This window comes from Grammomys surdaster, unplaced genomic scaffold, assembly GCF_004785775.1.
Source record: "Grammomys surdaster isolate TR1022 unplaced genomic scaffold, NIH_TR_1.0 126271, whole genome shotgun sequence".
Classification (NCBI taxonomy): domain Eukaryota; kingdom Metazoa; phylum Chordata; class Mammalia; order Rodentia; family Muridae; genus Grammomys; species Grammomys surdaster.
In genome coordinates, this window is record NW_021621071.1 from 7,134,484 (window position 1) to 7,157,300 (window position 22,817).

A 22,817-nucleotide genomic window follows, 5' to 3' on the forward strand; every position below is an offset into this window, starting at 1 on the left:
CTGAAGGAACTGCTGGGATTTTGCAAAGACAGTCTTTGCCTCAAGGCTCAGAGGGGAGCAGAGTTAACCATCAAGTGATCTGAGTTTTACAGATAAAGCAAAGGGAAGTGTATTGAGTTCATTCTTGCTTAGGAAATCACAAGCTTGTTCTGGTTCTGATGGTGAGATTAGGTGATAGAAACCACAGCTAGTATACAGAATCCCACATGCGTTACATTTTAGACATATATATATATCCATGAGAAAGTTCAGTTTATCAGTGCAGCAGAGTAGGAGATTAACAGCAGGTAATTAGAAAGGATCATTATTAAATTTAGTAAACTGAAATAGCCAAAAACTAAATAGAGTCACATAAGGATGGAGATACTGGCAAGGTGAAACTGAAGGCTCACCCAGTCCTCAGTGACTGGGAAGTCTGTGGTATTCACAGTGGGGGTATCCTTGAGAAGGTTATGTGCTGGGCACAACAGGGCAGAGCATAGGGGTTTACACACATGGGATAGGATAGGAAATTCTCACAGAGCCAACGTTTGTTCTGGCATTTTTTTTTTCATTTCATGTGTTCACATCATGGTTAATGGTGAGTAAGTGGCTCAAAGGGGGAAAACTAGCAAGTAAATACATAAATATATCATAAATAAATGTAAAATTGGTGATGGATAAAGCCCTGACACTTCCACACTGAGGTCGGAATCTAAGAAAGTCACCATCTAAGAGCCAGCAAAGGCATGAGAGGAAGCAGCATGTTGGAGATGAGGCTGGGCTGGAGTAGACTCTGAAGGTAAAGACTGGTTCACTCTCTCAAGGTCCACTTAGGGATGGAGGGGGATTGGCCAGATTGCTCTGAATTTTACCCAGATATTCATCAGGTTATGTGTAGGTGAGAGTGTAGATTTCCGGCTGGTTATGTGTAGGTGAGCATGTAGGTCATGTTTAGACTCCAATTTGATTTTTTTCCAACACATAAACAATTTCCCCCAGACATACCAATTCAGAGTGAAGACAAAGACAACCTGTGCATTGAAAATCATTTAATGCTATTTGTACGTTTTCACTATGAGATTAGATTTTCTCCTGTGGTTATTTCCTGACACAAGCTCATCTGTCTCAGAGTTAGTTAGTATGCATGAAACTACTTAAGAAAGTTCAGGACAAGCACAGCTCACTAGTCCCTCCTGAATACCCCACAAACATCCTATCAAGGGTTTACACAGACTCACCCATGAGCAGAGAACTTATTTTTTAAGCAGGATAAATGGTCCATCTCTAAGAGGATACTGTTTTCAAAGGTCACACATTTCATGATGAGATTCTGAGTTCAGGCAGTCTCAGTTCTCATCCACTGAGAGTACTGAGCCCTCGAAATCCCTGCCCACCCACCATAGAGACTGTTCTAACTATGTGCTGAGCCTCACAAAGCCCCGGAGCTCACATAACAGACATTCCCATAGATCAACTGGACCCTGTAAAAAGCTGTTGTATATTTAAGCAGCACAGGACTGGTTAGGATGAATTTCAATGGAACTCAATGTGAATTACTTCCTGGGTGAAGAACTCATGTACACAGATGTGTGTGGCCATCACTGTGCTGGATGACTGTCTGCAGTGTCCAGGACATTAGTTGACTGACAGGTGAGGCTTTGCTCAACACAGCAAACACAGTATCAGCATCAAGCCTCTTAGGAAGAAATCTCCATTCTGTCCTGTTTCTGCTGAAGTCCTGTTAGTTTGGGGAAAGCAAGGAAGTGTGACGTTTGCCACACCTACTCCTATAGTGAGAAAGAGACAGAATGAGCTGCAGTAGAAGCACACAGCAGTCAGACTCCACAGTCCCGAATATACTGGGAAAGATCTCGGTTTTGACAGTGTCTTTGCCATGCCACCCTGTGGAGGACAGAGACATGGGGAAAGATGGTTAAAATTCGTCTACTTTGGCACACACACAAATACACACACACAGATACACACATACACACACATAGTGAAACCTTTTGAGAGAGTATATTGTCAGCGTGACACTAAAGGAGACTGGGTTCTGAGCCAAGAGCTAGTGTGTCACAGAGGCTATATCTGACCCCAGAAGCTGCTATGACTATGTGTAGCAGGATATTTATTCTGCTACATTGTATTCACAGTGGAGCTCAGGGATTAGACAGTAGAAGAGGTGGTGGAGCTGGGAAAGAAAGAGGAAAGGGAGAGGAGAAAAAGATGAAGAGGAGGAGAAGGACGAGAAGGAGGAGGAGGAAGGGGAGAAGCCATGGAGAACCACAGATGAATCGAAATCTGCCCTGGGTAGCAACTTCTATCAAAAGGTTAGATATTGGGTAACAACTCTAATTGTGTGGGCATCTTGTTGATTGGGCATTTCTAAATCTATAAATCCTTTAGATAATCATTAAGCTTTAAGAGTCTTATTTCTACCGGGTCCTGAGGGAATGGCAGATATTCTCTGGGTTCAGCCGAGCTTTGTGGATGCAGTGTAGTGGAGTGGGAGAGCAATGCCCCACGTTGGCATCTCATGGGTGCCAGGGCCTGCACATCTAGCTAGGCAGAGCCCAGGTCAGAGCCGAGGAGCAGCGGGGACATGGCAGCTGCCCAGGACCAAGCTATATGGGTGCTGTTTTCTAAATATCACCCCTACAACTATGGACTTGAGTCTACATGGAGGTTTGATGCTCTGCCTCCTCAGCAGAGCACAGGATGCTGAGGAGTGTTGTCACATCCTGTGAACTGTACAGTCCACTGATTCTACAACTAGTCTGCAGGCCTGAGAAGGAAGAAGTCACATGTGGGGACTCTCACCACCTGGAGAAATTCCCTAAAAATGATGATGTAGGAAAGCCCCCAGCTGTACCCTCAGTTCTCAGAATGACACTTGGGCCTTAGAGAGACACACAGCTTATATCAACAGAGACAAGCATTCCCCTTCCAGTGTTCCAACATACCATGCTCGAATGCCTTGGGGATCCCGCACAACCCTCTTCGCACATTGTATGGCTTGACTGATGTCATCCTGCAGCAGAGCTGAAAGACAGGAGTGAGGAAAGACAAGGACAGTTATAGAACTCCTTCAGGTCAGATCCAGCCAGCTTTCTCTATGGCAGTTAGCACCTCGAATTCAAGGAATTATTTCTCAAAGGTCTATAAATCTGTGATTACTGCAGACCGTCTCTTGATTCTCTCTCAAAACCATGTCTGCACTAACAAATACAGACCTGAATTCTCATCTTAATGAGGGAATAAAATCACAGGAGCAATATTCTTTGTTTGAGAACAGATGCTTAAGTCTTATGTCTTAAAGCAGCTGGCTCTTTCCGTGTGACCTGGAGTAAGTCACCCTATGTCTCACTTATAGAATCCCTGGTGGGTCTGGGATATGTTTGTGTGGTACGGGGTTTGAGCATATGCCATTACTCAGGTTCTTAGGATCCTAGCCCTGATGAAAAGTAGTGAAGCCACTGAGATTGTGAGGACTCAGTGGAGGATGTGTGACTGTCGGCTAGGGTAGGGGAAGCCCTGTTCATCCCCACACTGGGAAACAGAGCAGGCAGACACCTGAAACCTGGGCATCTGCCAGTGAAAATTTATCCTAAAGGAAAACCAAGGGCTGGAGAGATGGCTCAGTGTGACTGAGAGCTCCCACTGCTCTTCCAGAGGATTTGAATCCCACCACCCACATGGCAGCTCACAACTGTCTGTAACTAGTTTCAGGAGATTTGAAGAAGCCAAGTTCTGGCTTCTGCAGGTACCAGGCACACATGGTGCACAGAATCATATCAGGCAAAAATCACACACATAGATAAATTAATACTTTAAAAGAGAAGACAGAATACAAGATTGTTATGTAGAAAGCTTTTCCTAGCAGATTATAGCGGACAGAAAGCAAGGAGCACAGCTGCTTCAAGACATAAGACTTAAGCACAGAATTTTGCTGCTGTGATTTTATTCCCTCTTTAAGATGAGAATCTTGGTCAGTGTTTGTTGCTGCAGAGGTGGTTTTGATTGATAGCCACATCAGGAAGCTGTGTAAGCGTAATTTACACATAACTGTAAAATCTTTACATGACTTTATGTGAGCACACATGTGTATCATGTAAGTTTACATGTATGGACAGTAGGTTGACGTTCTACAGGAGCTTTTTCCTAAGGTTTCCAGTTAAGTCTATCCTCTGAGTGCTCAAGATGGAGTGACACTACTCTGCTGGTGTTTTCTATCACTTTCCAGTGACCATCGGTGAGCGCATGAAACACTCTTAAAGTCAGACTAAGCAGGTTACAAAGAATGTTCCAAAGTCTATCGTGGAAAAGTTAACAATGAAATTTGATAAAGCAGGAATTAATATAGACCACTGTCAGAGGGCTTCTCCAGGAGCGGTCCCCAGGGTATTTGAGGCAGGGTCTGCCATTGGGAACTGCCTTTCAGAGCAGGCTGTGCTGGTTGGCCAGTGAGCCCCATGCATCTGCCTGTGTTAGACTCCCCCAGTGCTGGGGTTACAAATGCATGTCACCACACTCTGCTTTTTTGTGGCTGCTGGGGGTCACACTGTGATGACTGTTCCATCAGAACTATCTGTCCAGCCTCTATTTACCTCATATCACTTACTCATACATTGATTTTAGCGGTGGTAACAAGGGATCTCTGCTTTGTAGTCAGGGCATTCTATCACCAAACTACACCATAAGCCTCATTAATGCCTTACTTGGCTAATTTTCATGGAGTTAACAATGGCTTCCTAACAGTAAAGGCAGTCTCCCCAGGTTCCTGATGCTTCCTCCAGTGTTATGGCTCCTGCACAGAATCTCTGCTCTTGCAGTAAGAGCAGAATGGTTGTTCGCTGTCACTGCAAACCCGGCTTGACTTACCACTGCAGGGTATCCCACAGGCATTGACCGCTCTTGGGGTTTTGCCATCATTACACCAGTATCGGCTATTGATCTGAAATATCCCATAGTCAGTGCTTCTGTCTCCAGGGTTGTAGTTTGTAGCTCGTGTGTTATAATTGCTCTCGTGCTGAGCTAAGCACACCCCTGAGAAGAGAAACAAAAGATTTCAGCATCAACAGCAATGGATCTATACTTGATACAGAAATCAGCCTTTGAGCTGGCACTACTTTAGAAGTGATGCACTGGAAGTTCAATCATGTGGTTAAATTATATAATATGCTACCACTAGTTCAGCCTGGTTCTGGCTGTGTTGTCCAGGGTAGTCTCTGGTCTCAAGTGATCCTCCTGCCTCTGCCCTTCTAGTAGGTAGAACTGCTGTCCTAAGTCAGCAAGTAATTTTCAAGTGTCCCAAACAGAACCCCTTAGAGTAACCAGATTATGGGGCTTTTAAAACATAAACCTGTCACAGTGGTGCTCAATTTTATTCCCAGCAGTTGGCAGGCAGATCCTGGCGAATCTAAGTGAGTTTGAGACCAGCCTAGTTTGCATAGCAAGTTCTGTTCCAGCCAGTGCTATATAGTGAAATCATGTCCCCTTCCAAATAAAAATAGCTATTTCTTCCATTGCTTTTACCGACCACATACACCATCTCATGCTTCAAGATACCTCTGCCTAAAATAGACATGCAAACAGTAGAAATGCACATTTAATTAATTAATATGAAATGCATATCCTGCTAGAGGTATTAATATTAGAAAATAAGGATTTTTCTCAGAGAGATTGTTCTTATAATCAATGTGAATTTGCATGTTAAGTTAGAATTCTTTCTTCTACTCTGTGTCACCAAGTGTCCATCGTTGGCACTGAGCTTGCAGTCTCCTGCCTCAGAATCCTATTGCTTGGAATCCAGGAGCGTGTACCATTACAAATGTGTAATGAGAATACTGAGAACAAGAACATCAGAACAGAAAAGGCTGTTCTGCAATTTCATCCATCCATCCACCCACACAGACATCTCTCTGCTGAGCAGTAGCCTCTTGACTCGAATGTGATTGTGACAACACAGATGATATAAGCCAGAAGGAACTGTGCCTCATCCAGATCTTCTGTTGTGGGCAACTAAGGGCTACCCCAAGGTGTTTTTATACTCAGTTTCCGAGGACCTCATTTATACAGCAACAGGGGGCAAAGAGGATCCCTCTGCCCTGTGTAGAAAGGTCAAAAAATATTTTTTTAAGTTATATCAAAAGTTGCACAGCATGGTAAGAGTAGTGAAGACAAACACCGTGTCTCTCCAGGATCTCAGATCGCAAGTTCTGAATGACTGAGTCCCCCACCTGTTCTCAGTCTCCTTTCTCATGGGCTGTTGAGTCTGAAGCAACTGAAAAACCCAGTGACAGTTCAAGAGCACCTCAGGTCCTATCGCCTTAGCGTGGCACACAATGTCCCTTCTAAACGCTCACCCCAGCATCTCTGATTCAAAAGATACAAGTTGATGCTTTAGTCAAATGAACTCAGTCACACAGGGAGCAAACATGACATCGTATGCTGCAGCTCCCTCTCTGGTCCCTCAGTGCTCTCTTGTCCCTGTTCTGAAAGTTTAGCTGGAGGCATCAGGAAGAAGAGACTTACAGTCTGCCAGGCTGACTCCATAGTAGCCAGCCATTCCATTGCTTTTCAGAATTCTGGCGAAATCGCAGCGTTCGTAGACCTTGGCCTCCACAGAGACAGAAAGCAGGAGGAGCCCCAGAGTCAGGAGAGCCTTCATGGTGACAGGTAGCTGGATGAGCTGCTGGCTGACTAGAGAAAGCATGCCTGCTATTTAAGCATCCTCCAAGTTCCTCCTTTCCCAACAGGTTGTGGCCTTTTACTTTTGAGCTGTGTGCAAAGCAGGAAGTTCGTACACATCTCTGGATTTCAGCACTTGACTTGTTTTCCCCATATATTTGATGAGAGGTGTCAGGCAGACCAGGAATAAGTGCCCAGTATTTTAAATTGCTTAAAGATTTGGCTCATTAGGAATGGATAAATACTTCTGTTTCTAAATGAGAGTTTTCCTTCCATTTTATTATGAAGTTAAGAAACTTAATGAAAAAAGAGAACTACTATTTATATTTAAAACTAGCGCCGCCGGCAGTGGCACATGCCTTTAATCCCAGCACTTGGGAGGCAGAGGCTGCAGATTTCTCAGTTCAAGGCCAGCCTGGTCTACAGAGTGAGTTCCAGGACAGCCACAGCTATACAGAGAAACGCTGTCTCGAAAAACCAAAAAAAAAAAAAACAAAACAAACAAACAAAAAACCTAGCAACTACTTTCACCAACATGCCTTCATAGTTAACTATCCTGTGTGCATCCAACATTTTATACTGATTTTTTTTAAAAAAAATCATTTTTGTGTGTATGTTTCCTCCAAATGGACCTGTCACACGGACCTCCTCTTGACAAGGATGTGTCACAGGACATCATGTTGTTTAGACAAAGAGTCTGTCACAGTTTATGTTTCTAAAGATTGACCTGTGGGTAGGTGGAGAGCTGGGCCCTCAGCTCTGACTCTGATACGTTGCAAAAGTCATTAAAATACTGAGTAAAGATTTTTTTTTTGGTTTGGCTTGGAGTCAGAAAATCCCTGAAACTGACCAGATTCAATAGGCCCTTACGTTCCAGAGAGTAAGCAAAGAAAGTTACAAAGACTCTGAGACCAGACCAGCTGTCTGGAAGAAGCAGAAACCAACTCCTGAGTAAAGATTCTTAAGTGCGCATGTCGGGTGGAGCCATCTGGCATTTTCTACCGCATACTCTGGAAGCTGGGGTCGGTGTTCATCTGAGCACAGGTGGTAGAGAGCAGCCCGAGAACCACAGTGGGAGAGGCTCTCAAAAACCAGGCAAAGGGATCCACCTGGTGACTCCCAACTCTCTGTAACTCCAGTCCAGGGGATCTGCCACCTTCTCTGGCCTCCGCAACACCAGGCACACATGTGGTGCACAGAGACACAAGCTGGCAAAACATACATATACATAAAAATAAATATTTTTTAAGTATGTAAGCCAAAAAACAAACCAAACCAAAACAAAACACTTTGTGATCAAGATAGAACAGGGGAGCTGACACCTAAGTGTGTACAGAAAGGAAGATCAAAGGAAAGCAAGCTGGCCCTTGACCTAGAACCTAGCAGGTACTAGGTGTAGAAGCCACACTGTATGGTAGTTTAGGAGGAGGAAGACAGGTTGGATGTCTTCTGTGTACAGGGGTTAAACCCCCAGACAGGAGAACAGCCTGCTGACTCTTCCGTCTGTAGAGAAAGATGGGAAGTCAATCTTTGGGATGATGAATTATAGATTCTGGATTTGGCACTCATTCATTACACAGCTGTGGTCTGAGATGTTGGTTGGGGTACAGTGCTGCCTGTATTCATAAGGCATGTTTTAAACTCACACACTTAGAAAGAAAAAGAAGAAATGGAGAAGGGCGGAGGCAGAGTGAGTCACAAGAAAAAGGCAGATGTTAAATAGGGAAATTCAAAGTCTACATTCTAAGTCCTCTCCCTTTGGTGTTACTGAGACAAGTCCTCGCTCTAGCCCAGGCTATCCTGAAACTCACTGTGAGGTTCACCTTTCACATGTACAATGCTTCTGCCCCAGCCTCACATGCACTGGGATTTCATGTGAGCCACAAAGCCCCTCACTCAGGCCTTTCTGAGTTCTGAGCACCTTGCTTTCTGTCTGCCATAATTATCTATCTCCCAGGCAAGAGCCAGCAGGATCCCTCTCTGGGGTAACTTTTGTCCCTCCCTGACAAGCAGGACAAAAGATCTACCGTTGCTAAAATTCAGGCTGAGAACAGTAAGTTCTTCTCAGTTCCCTCTGGTGTGCCCCACCCTGATCACAGGCTTGCCATCTGGTTCCATGGAGTTTAAGACTGTTTACAGTCAACCAAAGCTCACCAGACACTAGAGGAAAGAAAGTCTGGAAACAAAACAGAGGAGGGAGACTAAATAGCAGGGAACAGCCCCTTTTGAGCAGCAGATCTCCTGCATATCAGGTATCTACTTTACAATTCATAACAGCAGCAAAATGACAGTTATGAAGTAGCACCAAAAATAATTTTAGGCCTGGGGCTGAGTACAGCATGAGGAACTGTATTCAAGGGTTGCATCATCAGGAAGGCTGAGGCGCTCTGGAAGAGGTAATGAAGCAACACAGAATAAAAATAGGAATCACAATGATTGCTTTGGAAATCAGAGAGAATATCACGTGTACGGCACAAACAAAGCTTCTGTAACAAAGAAATAAGAAGGAAAAATCTAAATTATAAACCAGGTCATACTTAGAATGAGATTGGGAACTGGAAGGGAGATAGTGCCTGGGAATCCCATGAATAAACTGATTTTCTGCAAATGGCTTTTTGTCCCATGATCTCAGTACCTTAAGGCAACCAAGGTGTTTGAGTTTCTTGCAATGCTATTTCCTCAACCCTATTCTCTCTCTCTTATCTTCCTTCTTTCTCTCTTTTTCTTTTTTATCTTTTTTTTTTTTTTGAGAGAGGGTTTCTCTGTGTAGCTTTGGCTGTCTTGGAACTTGCCGTGTAAACCAGACTGGCCTCAAACTCACAAAGATCTACCTGCCTACGCCTCTGGTCCTGTTTTCTACTCGTAGTAAATAACTAAAATTTATTTGGGTCACTATATAAGGATGGGGGGGAGTGCATGAAAGCAAACAGCCTTTGAAAGCCCTTGATGTTGTAAATCAAGATTACCTGGCGTGCTGAAAGCAGGCTCTGGTGTGCTTTTTGTCAAACAGGGAAGACAGAGTTGAAGGCTTACATCCTGTGGCTGTTGGACGAGGACCTCGGGAGATGCCGGTGGGCCGCTGTTCTCCATTCATTACTCAGAGGTGCTATGCTCATTGAGTTTTGGCTCTGGAGTACAGAGATCCTACTCTCACCTGTGTTGTGGCAGCAAAGATTCTAAGAAAAGGTTCAAAGGAGGTAGGGGTGGGACCCTTTCTTTTCACCTGAGAGAAAACCAGATACCAAAAGGTCCCTTCTCCATTGTGAAGCAATTCTTCATCTAGCTGGACAATGGTTTTGTGACAAAAGAACAGCACGTCTACACTCTCTGGGTTAGATTTGCTTCTTGTCACAGCAGGACTTGACCCTAGCTCACACAGCATTTAAATGGTCCCATGAATTAATTGCATTGAGTTGATGATAGGAAATGGCACATCATTGGGGTGCACTGAATCCAGACCGGTGTGTTTTTATTAAAAGATTAATGATGACTTTCAGATTTTTTAGTAATCAATAATTGAAACTGCTCTCACTGAAAACTAGCTGGAGAGCTGGGTCTTCTGCCACCGTGCAAACTCTGGGCCTCACTGATGTTTAGTAGTGGTTACCATCTAGTTGTTATTGCCTTTTGGGTCAGGTTTATTGTGAGAAGAATATTCTAGAGGACCAAGTAAAAGGAATTAGTTACACTGCACCCTGCCAATACCGTGCTACAGTTTTGACCAAGACTCAGAAGCTGGTGTGTGGAACACACGTTGCTTGATCAAGTAGCCTGAAAACCATCAGTAGCCCAGTAAGAACCTGCTATGCATTGATGTCACTGCCGCTGGACCCAGTGGCCCTGGAATTCACCACCGCGGCTGCACACTCACTCTCTCTGCCCAGTTCCTCAACCCCTGAGCTCCTCCTCTCCCACTTTGCCTGTAGAAATCAACTAGCGCTCTGAAACTCACCTCTGCCATCCGAGTGCAATGTTCTTTCCTATTTTCTTCAGTGGGGTTTTGAGAGTGTTTCTGTTGCATTTTCCTGCTTGAAACTTTCTTTCTTACTCGTCTTGAGAAAGAACAAGTCATACAGATTACTGAAGGAGCTAAGGAATATTGGGAAAGGAGGCTGTGTGGAAAGGTCAAAGAAGAGACGCCAACGCACATCTGGAGGAGTCACTGAAACCAGTGAAAACATTTCTGTACAAAAGATACCGAATGTTACGACCCCTGTGTAGCTCTATTTGAAATGTGAACCCAGTTCTGTGAAAAACATCCTTGGTTTTAAGCTCCTAACTAACTGTTAACAGTTTTCTATTTGGAGTGTCTTTGCATCTTTGAAATCTAACGCTGTCAGTGGACAATGTTGGTTCTCAATTGGAGGGATAAACAACTCTAATTGCCCATGCCGGCCATTTACTTGTTCCTCAGGAACCAGAGTGTTCTTGCCTTCATAGAGCTTGTACAAGAATGTCACAGTGACTGAAAACAGTTTTCAAGTGTGAATTGTCCAAAACCTAGGCTCAGCATCTATGTGGGAATAGACAGACATGATAATCAACTCACAATGAGAAAGTGTTAGGGTTCGAGAAACACTGAAGGAAGACCCCCAGACTTAAATAGTATGCAAGAACAAAGATCATTCATTCTGCAGAAATAACTAGCATGCAGAAATTACCATTGCTTCAGAATGGTGACCCAGACAGAGACACTCGAACCCTTTGTATAACAGAACCGGTTATTAAATCTTTTCTGATATCAAAACTTCGATGAGCACTCTGCAAGCCTTCAAGTACCATGAGTTAATTGCTTCTGAGATAACAAACAGGCATCTAAAACCTAAAGCACATTTCAAGGGGTTGTAAAAACCATTAACCAAAGGACATAAAGAAGGAGCTAAGGATTTACACTATAGGTGCAAGGACAGAAGATCAAATATTGACTGGGTTTATCTATACAAAACACCAAGGATGACTTAGTTATGTCTTCTAACTCTCCATGAACTTGTAAACCTAGTAACAAATGATGAATGTTTAGCCAGATAATTACTCCTAGTGGATATGCATGTAGACATTCTCTGTTATAAACCTCTTATTCAATTTATGGTCTGAATTTATGTGCAAACTTGCAGTAAACTTTTAAATCATGTGATCATGCACTCTGAATGACATACAAGGGCTGAGAACAAAGAGCAGAGACAGGCCTCCCTCCCCTTCTTCTTCTTGAGACTTCAACTTAGAGCCTCCAGTGCAGTTCCTGAAGAGATAGAACGAAGGCTACTTCAAGGTAACTTACACTTAAGATAGGTAAATGTTTTATTAGTATATTGTTAGAGTTAAGTAATCTAAAACTTTAATAGGTGCCAGATGCCCCATATGGGCTGCACTCCTGAGTCACGAATGATTAACCACAGGATGGGCTGCCCAGCACAGATGGCCTATCCTGAGATAAAACATCTCCTAGTCACATGGCTATCTTTAAGCGGTCCATCGATTGGGGGATTTTTATTGTCTTGTTCCTAGACTTTGGGACCTGCTGCTGCAGTAAATGGTTCGTGGCCTAGTTTCTGAATGCAGGCAAAATGGAATAAAGAGGTCCCCTTCAAAAGGTTTGGAAATTTAGGTAGAGTGGGCCTGGGGGCATGTTGTTTAAAGGACCAGAGGAAGAACTGAAAAGATGGCTCAGAGGTTAAGAACACACAGAGGGCCAGGGTTTGTTCCCACCCCACACATGGTGGCTCACAACCATCTGTAACATCTGTTCCGGGGGATTCGGAGCCCTGTTCTGGTTGGCGTGCACCAGGCACACACATGCTGCACATACATATGCAGGTAAAACATTTTGAACACGTAAAACGAAATCTTGGAGGGAAAAACGAAGAGCATGGCAAGAAAAGGCTAAGGAAGATTGAGAGTTCAGTTCAGGGAGCTACTGAACAGAAAGGAAGAGGAGATTGAAGAGACATGGCCAGACCTAACTGCTGGATCCTCAAAGCAGTGGAATCTACAACTTAACCCCAAGGACAAGCAGAAACTATTTGTGAACACTAAACTGGGGAGTGATAGGCTCAAAATCTGTCCTAAAACTCATGTATGATTGGACTCTAAGAGAGCTGCTCTGTGTCTGACATATCTGGTGCTGGAGAATATCGGGCTATGGGAAGGCATAAGAGGCATCGGGAGATAGTTCTTAAAGTGTATCATCAAGAGTTGGTCACTATCTAGACTATATGATTATAAATGAAAAAGAAACAATACCTTTAGTTATCAAACGTTCAAAGGGGCAATCACTTAAACTTAAAAATTCTCACAAAAGTCATATGCATGAGTCTACATTTTACAGATAAATTATAGGTATACTGTATTGGTGTGTGTGTGTGTGTGTGTGTGTGTGTGTAAAGTATCATACCCAAAGAAATGCTGTAAGTAGCTCAGGTTTAGATTCAGGTCATTTCATTCCTTTCTTTGTATCTACCACACATCCTTGTAAAACAGAACTGAAAGGGGAATACATTCTTTGAGGACTCAATTCTAACCCTTGACACACATAAGGTGTCTATTTACCCACTCCAATTCTCACCCTACACGCTAAAGGCATCCATCCAGCCCTTTTCTGATTTCTGTTCCTGACACCATTCTACATACTATATCTATCAATATCTATCCATATCTATCTGTATCTATAGCTCTATATCTGTCTGTATCTACCTATCCATCTATCAATGTATCTATTATCTATCTATAGCTATATAGCTAAAGACATGAGTTTTCAGGATGAAGAGTTGGCTCTGTGGTTAAGAACATTTGCTTCTCTTGCAGAGAAACAGGGTTCAATTCCCACCACCCACATGGGGGCTCACAACCATCTGCAACTCCAGTCCCAGAAAATGTGACCTCTAAGTGTAGCAGCCTTGATCACGATGCACACACATATGTGCAGGCAAAGCACTCCCACACATCAAATAACAAAATACACCTTAAAAAGTGTTAATTCTAAGCTGTGAGTTCTTTTAAGATGTTTGTCTGGTACAGGGAATACCACTAAGCATCTGGAGAGCATTTGTGAATAGATATGGCTGCTGTTGAAAATTTTGTCAGGTCATTACAACTTACTTTATGAGCTCTTTCTCAGTTCTCCATTGTTTCTGGTATTTTAAGTTTTTTGGACCAAAGCAAATAGAACTTTGGCTGAAAGTCTTCCTCTCTGTACATTATACTCAGATGTTTCCTTCCTACTTTGGCCATGTTATAAAATCGCCTTCTGAATTTACACAATGCCTGGGTATTACACATCAAGAAATGTAATTGGGAAATTACAGTGTAATCTCTAAGTAAATTTTCCAACATGTTATGAAATCCAGTCTTGTTTGCAAAGATCCGAAGTGTTCCCATTTTTGTTTCCTGTTTCAAGATTTCATTTCTGTATTCAGTGTGGTCTTTGGATCTGAAGTTCCACACAATGTTTCCACTTGTGTCTACACAACAGAATACTCATTAAATTCACTTTCCTTGAACAAAAAAAAATTTGTTTATTTCAACCCCCAAATGAGTTGTAATAAGAGTACAAACTGTGAGGAAGATTGAGGAAAGTCAAACTTATCGAGCAACATGAAGTGCTTAAATTTCTTTTCTTTCCTCCTTTGCTTGGTACTGGGGATCAAATCCAGTTTTGTTCATTCTTAACACCTATTCTACCACAGAGCCAGAGCCTCAGCCCAACTTCTTAGCAACAGTAATTTGTATCTATTCATACAGCAGAAGATAGTCCCCTCTTCCTTTTGGACATCACTCTTAATTGGTCAATGATAATCAGGGTAATATAAGGTTCTTTGTTTTCAGTTCCTTAGGATGAAGCACAGGTCCTCACATACACTGGGCAAGCAATCCACCACTGTGATATCTATAGCTCCTAAGCTAGTCAGGTCCTTACTTTGACTATCTTACTCTTCTCTTCCTCTCACCTACAACTTTGGAGGTGTCTAGTTGCTTGTATGGGACAGTCTATGTCTTAGTCAAGTGGAAATTGAACTCACAAACACAGCACTATTTATACATTAAAAAAATTATGAAGGTCAAATGTTTTTATTAAGGATGAGGAAACATACACATAACACATACAGCAGGCACACAGAGAGAAGAGATTCTCTATAAAACAGCATGGGGACTTGGGAAGCTGAAACCTAGCCTCTCTTTGAGGGCTTTTCATTTTAAGTCTTTGAAGGGTCTCCCTTCCCTAATTTAGGGTTAGTTGGTTTGAAGAAAGGCTTGCCTCAAACTGTTGTAGAAACTTGTCCTAATATGACCTTGAACTTTTTGAGCCAGTCCATCAGTAGCTGTCCTATTGGCAGGAGAAAAGCCCATAAGGTCTTTGTTTCAAGCTGCTGGCTTTTGTCTCAGGCCAGGAGGGTAAGGAAGAAGTCAGCCATCTTGGAAGTTCACCATCTTTATGACCTAGACACAGCCCCTCACCTTATCTCTCTGCCCCTCAGGGAATCTGTCTAACTAGTCCCTCATTTCCCTGAGGTCACTCTAACTGTTAAAGGTTTAGCGAAAGTTCTACTTGTGTCCAAGCTGGCAAAGATGATATAGAAGGAGCAGCAGGCAGAGCACCTCAAAGGAGGACTGATCACAGGAACGACCATAAACCTTAGCAGATGGCAGATCCAGAAGGTAAGGCAGTCAGTCCTGTGATGGCAGCATGGACCCTTTGGAGTACGTTACGTGAGGGAGGTGGCATGTATAACACACGAAGAGTAAGACTCTTAGTACTCCTATAATCTCTACTGAGAGTATAGTTTGGGAAATAGTCACGGCAGTTTTGCCCTAATTAGGGGAAAAGAACAGGCAGGAAACCCATCCAAAGAACTCTTGGCAGGCTTTGACACAGAGGTGGCAAGCCTGGTTCTTTCTTTTCCACTGCAGTCCACTGCACGATGTATACCCCGAGGGAGGTCATTGGTTAGGGCTTAGGTGCTTGAGACTTTTCACTGCCTAGTGTAGGCTCAGAAATTGACCATAGAGTCTCCTCCATTAGAACCTCAGGGGCAACATGAAGAGACAAAAGATAATGAGAAAACCTCTTTGACATTATGATTAGCCTAAGTTAAGTCCTACTTAGTAAGGTGATGATGTGTAATCGTATTTAACTGGCTGGACTATGAACAAGACCATCTCTCTAGCCCCGTTTTCTCTTATTTTTAATGCCATGACACACAGTGGTGCCAATCTGTTGTGAGATTTGAGGGTAGGGTAGATTAAGTTCCAATGACAAACCAAAGTTCTGGTTTTATCAAAGCTCGCCCTGGGCAGAAACTCCTCTCTGTCCTCTCCGTGGTGAGCAGCCCGTCAGCTTTCTGCATAGCCATCGCTAAATCATGAGATAAAGAATAGTAACCTGTGCTAGAAATAGTTTAGCCATTCACTGTCCTTAGAGGTACAGCGCCTTTACCTCTGGGCTATTTTGCTGTTCACTCCTTGTCACAGTCCAGGGGCCAAACTGTGTGAGGACGCGGGTTTTGAGGCTGTTTTGAGACGAGACAAACATGCTTGAGTTTGAAGTGGGGGGCGGGGGGAAACCCAAATCCCACCTCTAGAGCCGCTTCAGGGAACTTAAACGGCACAGGAAAAATTTGCCAACATAACACAAAAAGCATTTGCTTCTCTGTAAAACGGAACTCAGTGGCTTATCCTAGTCAGGGAACTTGCTGTTGAGTGGATGGAACTTCCAAAGTATCTGTCATCATCTGTATATTGAGTTTGCAAATGAGTCTTGTCTGTGGGGTCTCTCTTTGGAAACAGGGACTGAAAGCAACTAAGCATTTTGTTAACTTTTAGAGTATTATCAGAAAGCTTATATTTAAAAGGCTATCCTTTGGTTTCTTTAAACTTGGTAAGGTCATGGGAACACAGCAGCCTGTACTCATGATCAAGTGGGATCAAGCTGACAGAGGTATCTGCCTTTACTGTCCAACTTGGGACCCTCTTCCCCGCTAGTCTGGGAGTGACCAACTACTTAAAAACTTGTGCTCACAGTCAGTATGTATGTGTGCAAATGGAGACAGACATCCTGAAGATCTTAACAAGAACTTAACAGCTCCCTACAAAAGGGGGGGTGCTTTATTTCTTTCTTTCCTTTGAGCAAGGAGGGCAAGGGTACTCAGAGCTCGAAGGCTTTTGAACTTCCCAGAGGTTAGACTACATCCTCAGGGATTCATTTTTTAAAATATGTTTTTAATGAGGTCCCATTTGTCTATTGTTATCTTAGAGCATAAGCCATTGGTGCTCTGTTCAGGAAAATTTCCCCTGTGCCCATGTGTTTGAGGCTCTTCCCCACTTTCTCTTCTATTAGTTTCAGTGTATCTGGTTTTATGTGGAGGTCCTTGATCCACTTGGACTTGAGCTTTGTACAAGGAGATACGAATGGATCAATTTTTGTTCTCCTATATTCTGACTGCCAGTTGAACCAGCATCATTTATTGAAAATGCTGTTTTTTTTTCCCACTGGATGCTTTTAGCTCCTTTGTCAAAGACCAAGTGACCATAGGTATGTGGGTTCATTTCTGGGTCTTCAATTCTATTCCGTTGATCTTCCTGCCTGTCTTTGTACCAATACCATGCAGTTTTTATCACTATTGCTCTGTAATACAGCTTGAGGTCAGGAATAGTGACTCCCCCAAAAAGTTCTTTTATTGTTGAGAATAGTTTTTGATATCCTGGGTTTTTTGTTATTCCACATGAATTTGCAAATTGCTCTTTCTAACTCTATGAAGAATTGAGTTGGAATTTTGATGGAGATTGCACTGAATCTGTAGATTGCTTTCAGCATGGCTCCGGCTGCATATGTAGCAGAGGATAGCCTTGTCAGACATCAATGGGAGGAGAGGCCCTTGGTCCTAGGAAGGGTTGATGCCCCAGTATAGGGGAATGCCAGGGCAGGGAGGCAGGAGTGCTTGGGTGGGTTGGGGAACACCCTCGTAGAAGCAGGGAGAAGGGGTGGGATAGAGGGTATCTAGGGGGGAAACCAGAAAAAAAGGATACCATTTGAAATGTAAATAAAGAAAATATCAAAAAAAAATCCCAACAAACATTTTTTTTTGCTTTGTCTTGTCTTTGTTTTCTTAATTTGGCATCAGGGTTTGTTAGAGTATATATATATCCATCCTGCAGGTTTTAGCACATTCTGGATGGTCTTGCAGGTAAAAAGACATTTGGACATAAGGCCTTTCCCTCTTGTTTACGGAAGAGTTTTATGGGTTGGGAAAAAGTCTAATGTTTTCTTCCTAAGCATCTGGGGGTTTAACTTGCTCAACTGTCCTGGAGGCAAGCCACCAGGGACTCTGAAGATGGCTTCTGTCCCTATCTGTAAAGCAAAAACAAAGACTGGAAGAGATGGACAGATGACGGAGGGTCAGTTAATATTCCTCAAGTTTCTCAGCCCGGTAGCAAGAGAAGGCTCCCAGAAAATGGAAGAAGTGGTTGGGTTGACACAAACACCCCAGGACTAGCTCCCAGTGTGGGACGGATTCCTGCTTAACCACGGCTGCAGTCCAGGTCCCCACTGGTTTTCAATGATACCTCAGCTACCACTATTGGAAGTCTATTAGTTCCCTCCTAACTTATCCCTGGGACAGATGAACGTGACATGGCCCTGAGGATAGAACTTTTTCTTTTCCTAGAAGCTACATAATGGCTTAAAGTCCTGCTTGTGGTGATGTAAACTCAAGTAACCTCTTGTCTCATGCAGAGGGGAGTAGGATATCAGCACATCTCAAATATAGCCTGAAGGAGTGATAGCTAACAGGACTCCCTTGGCCTGACATGAACTCTCAAAGTTTCTGGCAGATGGAGCTATCGGGAAGGGGGAGGATAAGGTCCATATTCCTCCAGGTGACACAGAAAGGGGGGAAGCTTCTCGGTCCTAGGCTTTCCCTGACCAGATTCCTAGTCTCTGTAACTCTAGATTACGTTTGTCGTTGTTGTTCAGATAGGAAGAAAGCATGATGCATGCTCATGGTCACTTACTTATGTATTTGTGTATTATTTATGTAAGGGACTGGGAAGTCCCTTAGCTCTGTCTTCTCTAGAAACCAGCAAATATGTTATATAAAACATTATCAAAATTAAAACACAACTAATAATCAAAACTAGGGAGAAAGACCACCTTGGACATCTTGTGTCACCTCCTTAATCTAATATGAAAAGGACTGCAGCAATCCCTAGAGGTCTCAGTTGGACCTGGAAGCTTTATGGGTGATGTCATTTTGTTTTACACCACATGGTTATGTTAACCAAGATGGTGAAGAATTCACCTGGTATTTTCCCTCTCTATAAGATCATTAGCTAGCAAAGATGGTGGGCAAGTCACATGGTTGCCTCCATCTTACAGAGGTCTGCAGCTAAGATGGTAGCCAACCTACGGTGAGCTCGAATCCAGAGTAAAGTGATCCCCTCACCCATCAGGCACACGTCCCTGTGGGGGCCACACATCTTGGAGATTATATGTGGAACATTTACACCTTTTTTCTTAAAAGACACCTTAGATTAGTGTAGATGTAGGCAACACTGTCAGTGGCCTAAGCAGGTGGGTCTAAGATAGCACCAGAAACTCAGGGAGGAATTTCATGTCAGCTCAAGGAAAGCAGAATCCACAGGCAACTGTAAGAGCAGCTACAATCAGTGTGAGGTTTCTCTCTGATAACTGCTAGAAAAAAGAGAAAGAAGAAACTTAGCTATCATCAGCCTCTCTGATTTGGAAAAGGGACCAGGGAAGGATGGGAGGTGCAGGCTTGGTACCTCTCAAGGTTCATCTGTCTCCACAAAGGGTAACTTTCCAATGACTATGCCTGCTTGGAGCACCCGGCTGAGGCTTCCCCTGAGGTGTGAGGTAGCATTGCTGGAGCTGAGCTTTGGGTGAATAGAGCATTTTAATATCTGTTCACAGGTTTCTATATTGACAGTTTAACTTGCTTCCTGTGATACATAGACATTAGGGTTAGAAGGAGAGTTGTCTAAGGGGACCTTCTTTGTTAGAGAGAAGAAAGCAAAATCACCTTTCCAGTAAGCCTGCCAGGTGGCACACTGCACCTTTTATCCAGCACTGGGGAGGCAGAGGCAGAGGCAGAGAAATCTCTGTGAGTTAGAGGGTAGCCTGTCTCTACATAGTGAGTTCCAGGATAGCCAGGGCCTACACAGAGAAACCCTGCCCCAAAACAAACAAACAAAACAAACAAACAAATGACCATCCCATTTCAGGGTGGGGGAAAGGTACCAGTAGCTCAATAGTCACACACCTTCCTGTCCTTCTAGGGTTTGGCCTGGTTATACTTACCTTATCAGTCCATGTTCCTCAGAAGAAATCCTGAGAGAAGGTCTCAAAAACATAACCATCTAGGGGTCTTGATCAAGGTCATCTTCTCTGCCAGTTAGAGAATAAAAGGCAGGAAAGTTCTTGAGTGTGACAGGTAGCAGCAGGGAAATTCTCAAACTCAGAAAACGGGAGCAGACAGAAATCAGGTAGTTAAGAAAGGCTTTTATTGGGGTTGAGGAAACACTCACATACAAAAAGTACACAGAGAAGAGACCCTCTGCAGTCAAAGCCTTCAGCATGGGTCTTTTGACAAAGGCTAACTAACCTAGAGATGGGGACGGCTGTTACTCTCAGTGTACCCCACATTTCCTCTGTTAAAGAGTGTTCACTAAAACTCCTAAAAAGAAGCTGTGTCTGCAGAGACTTATTAGAATTTCAGTGCTGTGCAGAGTGAGTGTTCCCGGCCCAGAGCCTACTTACCTTTACTCAGCTGCTGTTAGCACCCCCACCCTCGCCCCTACCCCCAGAAGAGCCGTTCCTTCCTCACCTCTGTGATGGAACTCACTGATAAAAACCTTTGGAATCTATTTACTAGATCCACTAGGTTCCAGCAGCCCCCAAACTAAGAATGCAGAGAGCATCAGATAGCATCTTAGAGTTACGGATACGCTTCCCCCGTCTTGCCACGACCACCTCTCTGATGTACCCACCAATGTGTTTAAACTTGCCTTGATTTATGCCTTGTCTCAAGACAACCAACTAATAAACAAAAATATTAGGTATAGCTACAAATATAAAGTGTTGTGATATAAATCTGAGTTATGGGGAGTCATAATTAAAAAAAAAAAACAAAAAACAAAGAACCAACCAAGAACTTGGCTGAAGTTGAAGCTCGCTGGTAAATGCTCGCTCAGCCCTTGTGCAGCCTCGGGTGAGCTGCCCAGCACCGCACTTGGGAGAGAGCACGACCTGAAACCATGACATGGCCTGAAGGTATCTTGCCTGAAAGTTAGGGTTAATTCCTACTACTGTTACTCAATAACACTGCACACAGCCAAAATTCTTTCTAGGACAGTGGTTTAGAAACTCAAGCATTCTTATTAATGTACAACAGTAATGTATTAATACATTTCAGCAACCCTCAATAAATCACTTGGATGCTTATCAGCAATTATCTTTGTGGTAGATAAAAATGAATACACACACACATGCAAAAATGAATACACACACACACACATGCACGCACACGTGCACACACACGCACACACACACACACAAACACACAAACACACACACAACTTTACATCACCAGATCATTACAATGAAAGCAGAATGCTCATGATTTTTAAAACACTTTGAAAAGAATCATCCTATTGTATTATCTGCCTGTGTGTGTCTCTGTGTGGGTATGTGCGTGCGAATGGTAGTACCCATGGAAGTCACAAGACAGGGTTGGACATCCCCCACCCCATCTCTGCCCCAGTACAGCCAGAGTGACAGGCCGTTGTGAGCTGCCAGACATGGGTGCTAAGACTCAAACTCAGATCCCTGCAGCAGCAGCAAACGCTCTTAACTGCTGAGCCATCGCCCCAGCCCAAGCTTTGTGTTTTGATTGACTCATAGGCTCTTAGAGGGGCAATGGGCTGGAAATCATTCTTTGGGAAATGACTGTTAAATCTGAAGAGAAACAATAGATAAGCTTTCCTACGTATGAATATGGTTCTGTAATGACGAGGTGCTGAGAGGGGAAGGGATAAAAGGTATCAGGAGTACAGGATTATTTTTACTACTTATATGGGAAAATAGAAAGAAAAGGAAACTGTAACCTGAAGTTACAATTTCTGTTGGGGCGACAAGGAGGAATGGAGGATGCCAGCAGCTAGACATAGTGAGGAGGAGAACCTAGGTCTGATACAGTATGCCTGAGATACAAGTGGGTAAGGATGGAAGCAGCTAGATTCCGCAGTCCTTCAGGGAGAGAGAGGATGGAGCCGCAGTTTAGAAAAAATAAAACATTCCTTTGTAAGTTCGCTTCTTTAGCATTTACTCTAAATAGGCATTGCAATTTTTAAGAGGAGAATGCACCATTCCCTTTCTGTAACTACAGGCGACTAAGGTCGAGAGGGTAAAAGTCAGAGCTAAAAGGGACCATCAGGAAGCAACAAGCGGCAGCTCCACACTGATGATGAGAAATCCCCCGCAAAGGAAAGTTACACTGCCCGACAACCCGACACTCATTTAACCATCATCTCTTTAGCATCATGACAGGCTTGATTTTTTTGTTTGTTTGTTTGTTTGGTTGGTTGGTTGGTTGGTTTTTCGAGACAGGGTTTCTCTGTGTAGCCCTGGCTGTCCTGGAACTCACTCTGTAGACCAGGCTGGCCTCGAACTCAGAAATCTGCCTGCCTCTGCCTCCCAAGTGCTGGGATTAAAGGCATGCGCCACCACCGCCCGGCGACAGGCTTGATTTTTAAAAGAAACTGTTAACCAGTTTTTCAAATTTGCTTTACCGTTTTGTGTTTCCACCATCAGGCTGTAACAGAGGTTCTTCAGCACGCCTGAAATCACACGCTGTGAGCAGCCTGTATCGTTCTAGCCATTTTAACGGGACTGCAGTGATGTGTCGTGCTTTGAATGTTCACTTCTGTGGTAACTAATGATGCTGAATGCACGTGCACTTCACATGTTATTTGGCAGTGTCTATAGGAACACTGTCCCTTCAAAGGAACCATTTCTTTTCCATTTTTTTATCCTTTTAAAAAAAAAATTAAGCCGGGCAGTGGTGGCACATGCCTTTAATCCCAGCACTTGGGAGGCAGAGACAAGTGATTTCTGAGTTCGAGGCCAGCCTGGTCTA

The 22,817-nt window shown here is 43.5% G+C and overlaps 1 protein-coding gene across 1 annotated transcript; it reads right to left on the bottom strand.

Moving 5' to 3' along the window:
- Positions 1-1,016: 1,016 nt before the first annotated feature.
- On the bottom strand, positions 1,017-6,705 carry LOC114613707 (lysozyme C-2). The gene is made up of 4 exons (XM_028759074.1): positions 6,517-6,705; positions 4,864-5,028; positions 2,946-3,024; positions 1,017-1,884 (listed from the first exon to the last, which is right to left on the bottom strand). The coding sequence occupies exons 1-4, from the start codon at positions 6,695-6,697 to the stop codon at positions 1,818-1,820; spliced, it is 492 nt and encodes a 163-aa protein (XP_028614907.1). The 5' UTR covers positions 6,698-6,705; the 3' UTR covers positions 1,017-1,817.
- Positions 6,706-22,817: the final 16,112 nt, after the last annotated feature.

Excerpts from the sequence above, each read along its gene's own strand:
- LOC114613707 (XM_028759074.1), bottom strand. The coding sequence starts at position 6,697 with ATGCTTTCTCTAGTCAGCCAGCAGCTCATCCAGCTACCTGTCACCATG. Across the intron at positions 5,029-6,516 it reads TGGAGTCAGCCTGGCAGACT|GGGTGTGCTTAGCTCAGCAC; the intron begins GTAAGTCTCTTC and ends TTCTCTTCTCAG. Across the intron at positions 3,025-4,863 it reads CTGTGGGATACCCTGCAGTG|CTCTGCTGCAGGATGACATC; the intron begins GTAAGTCAAGCC and ends CCTGTCTTTCAG.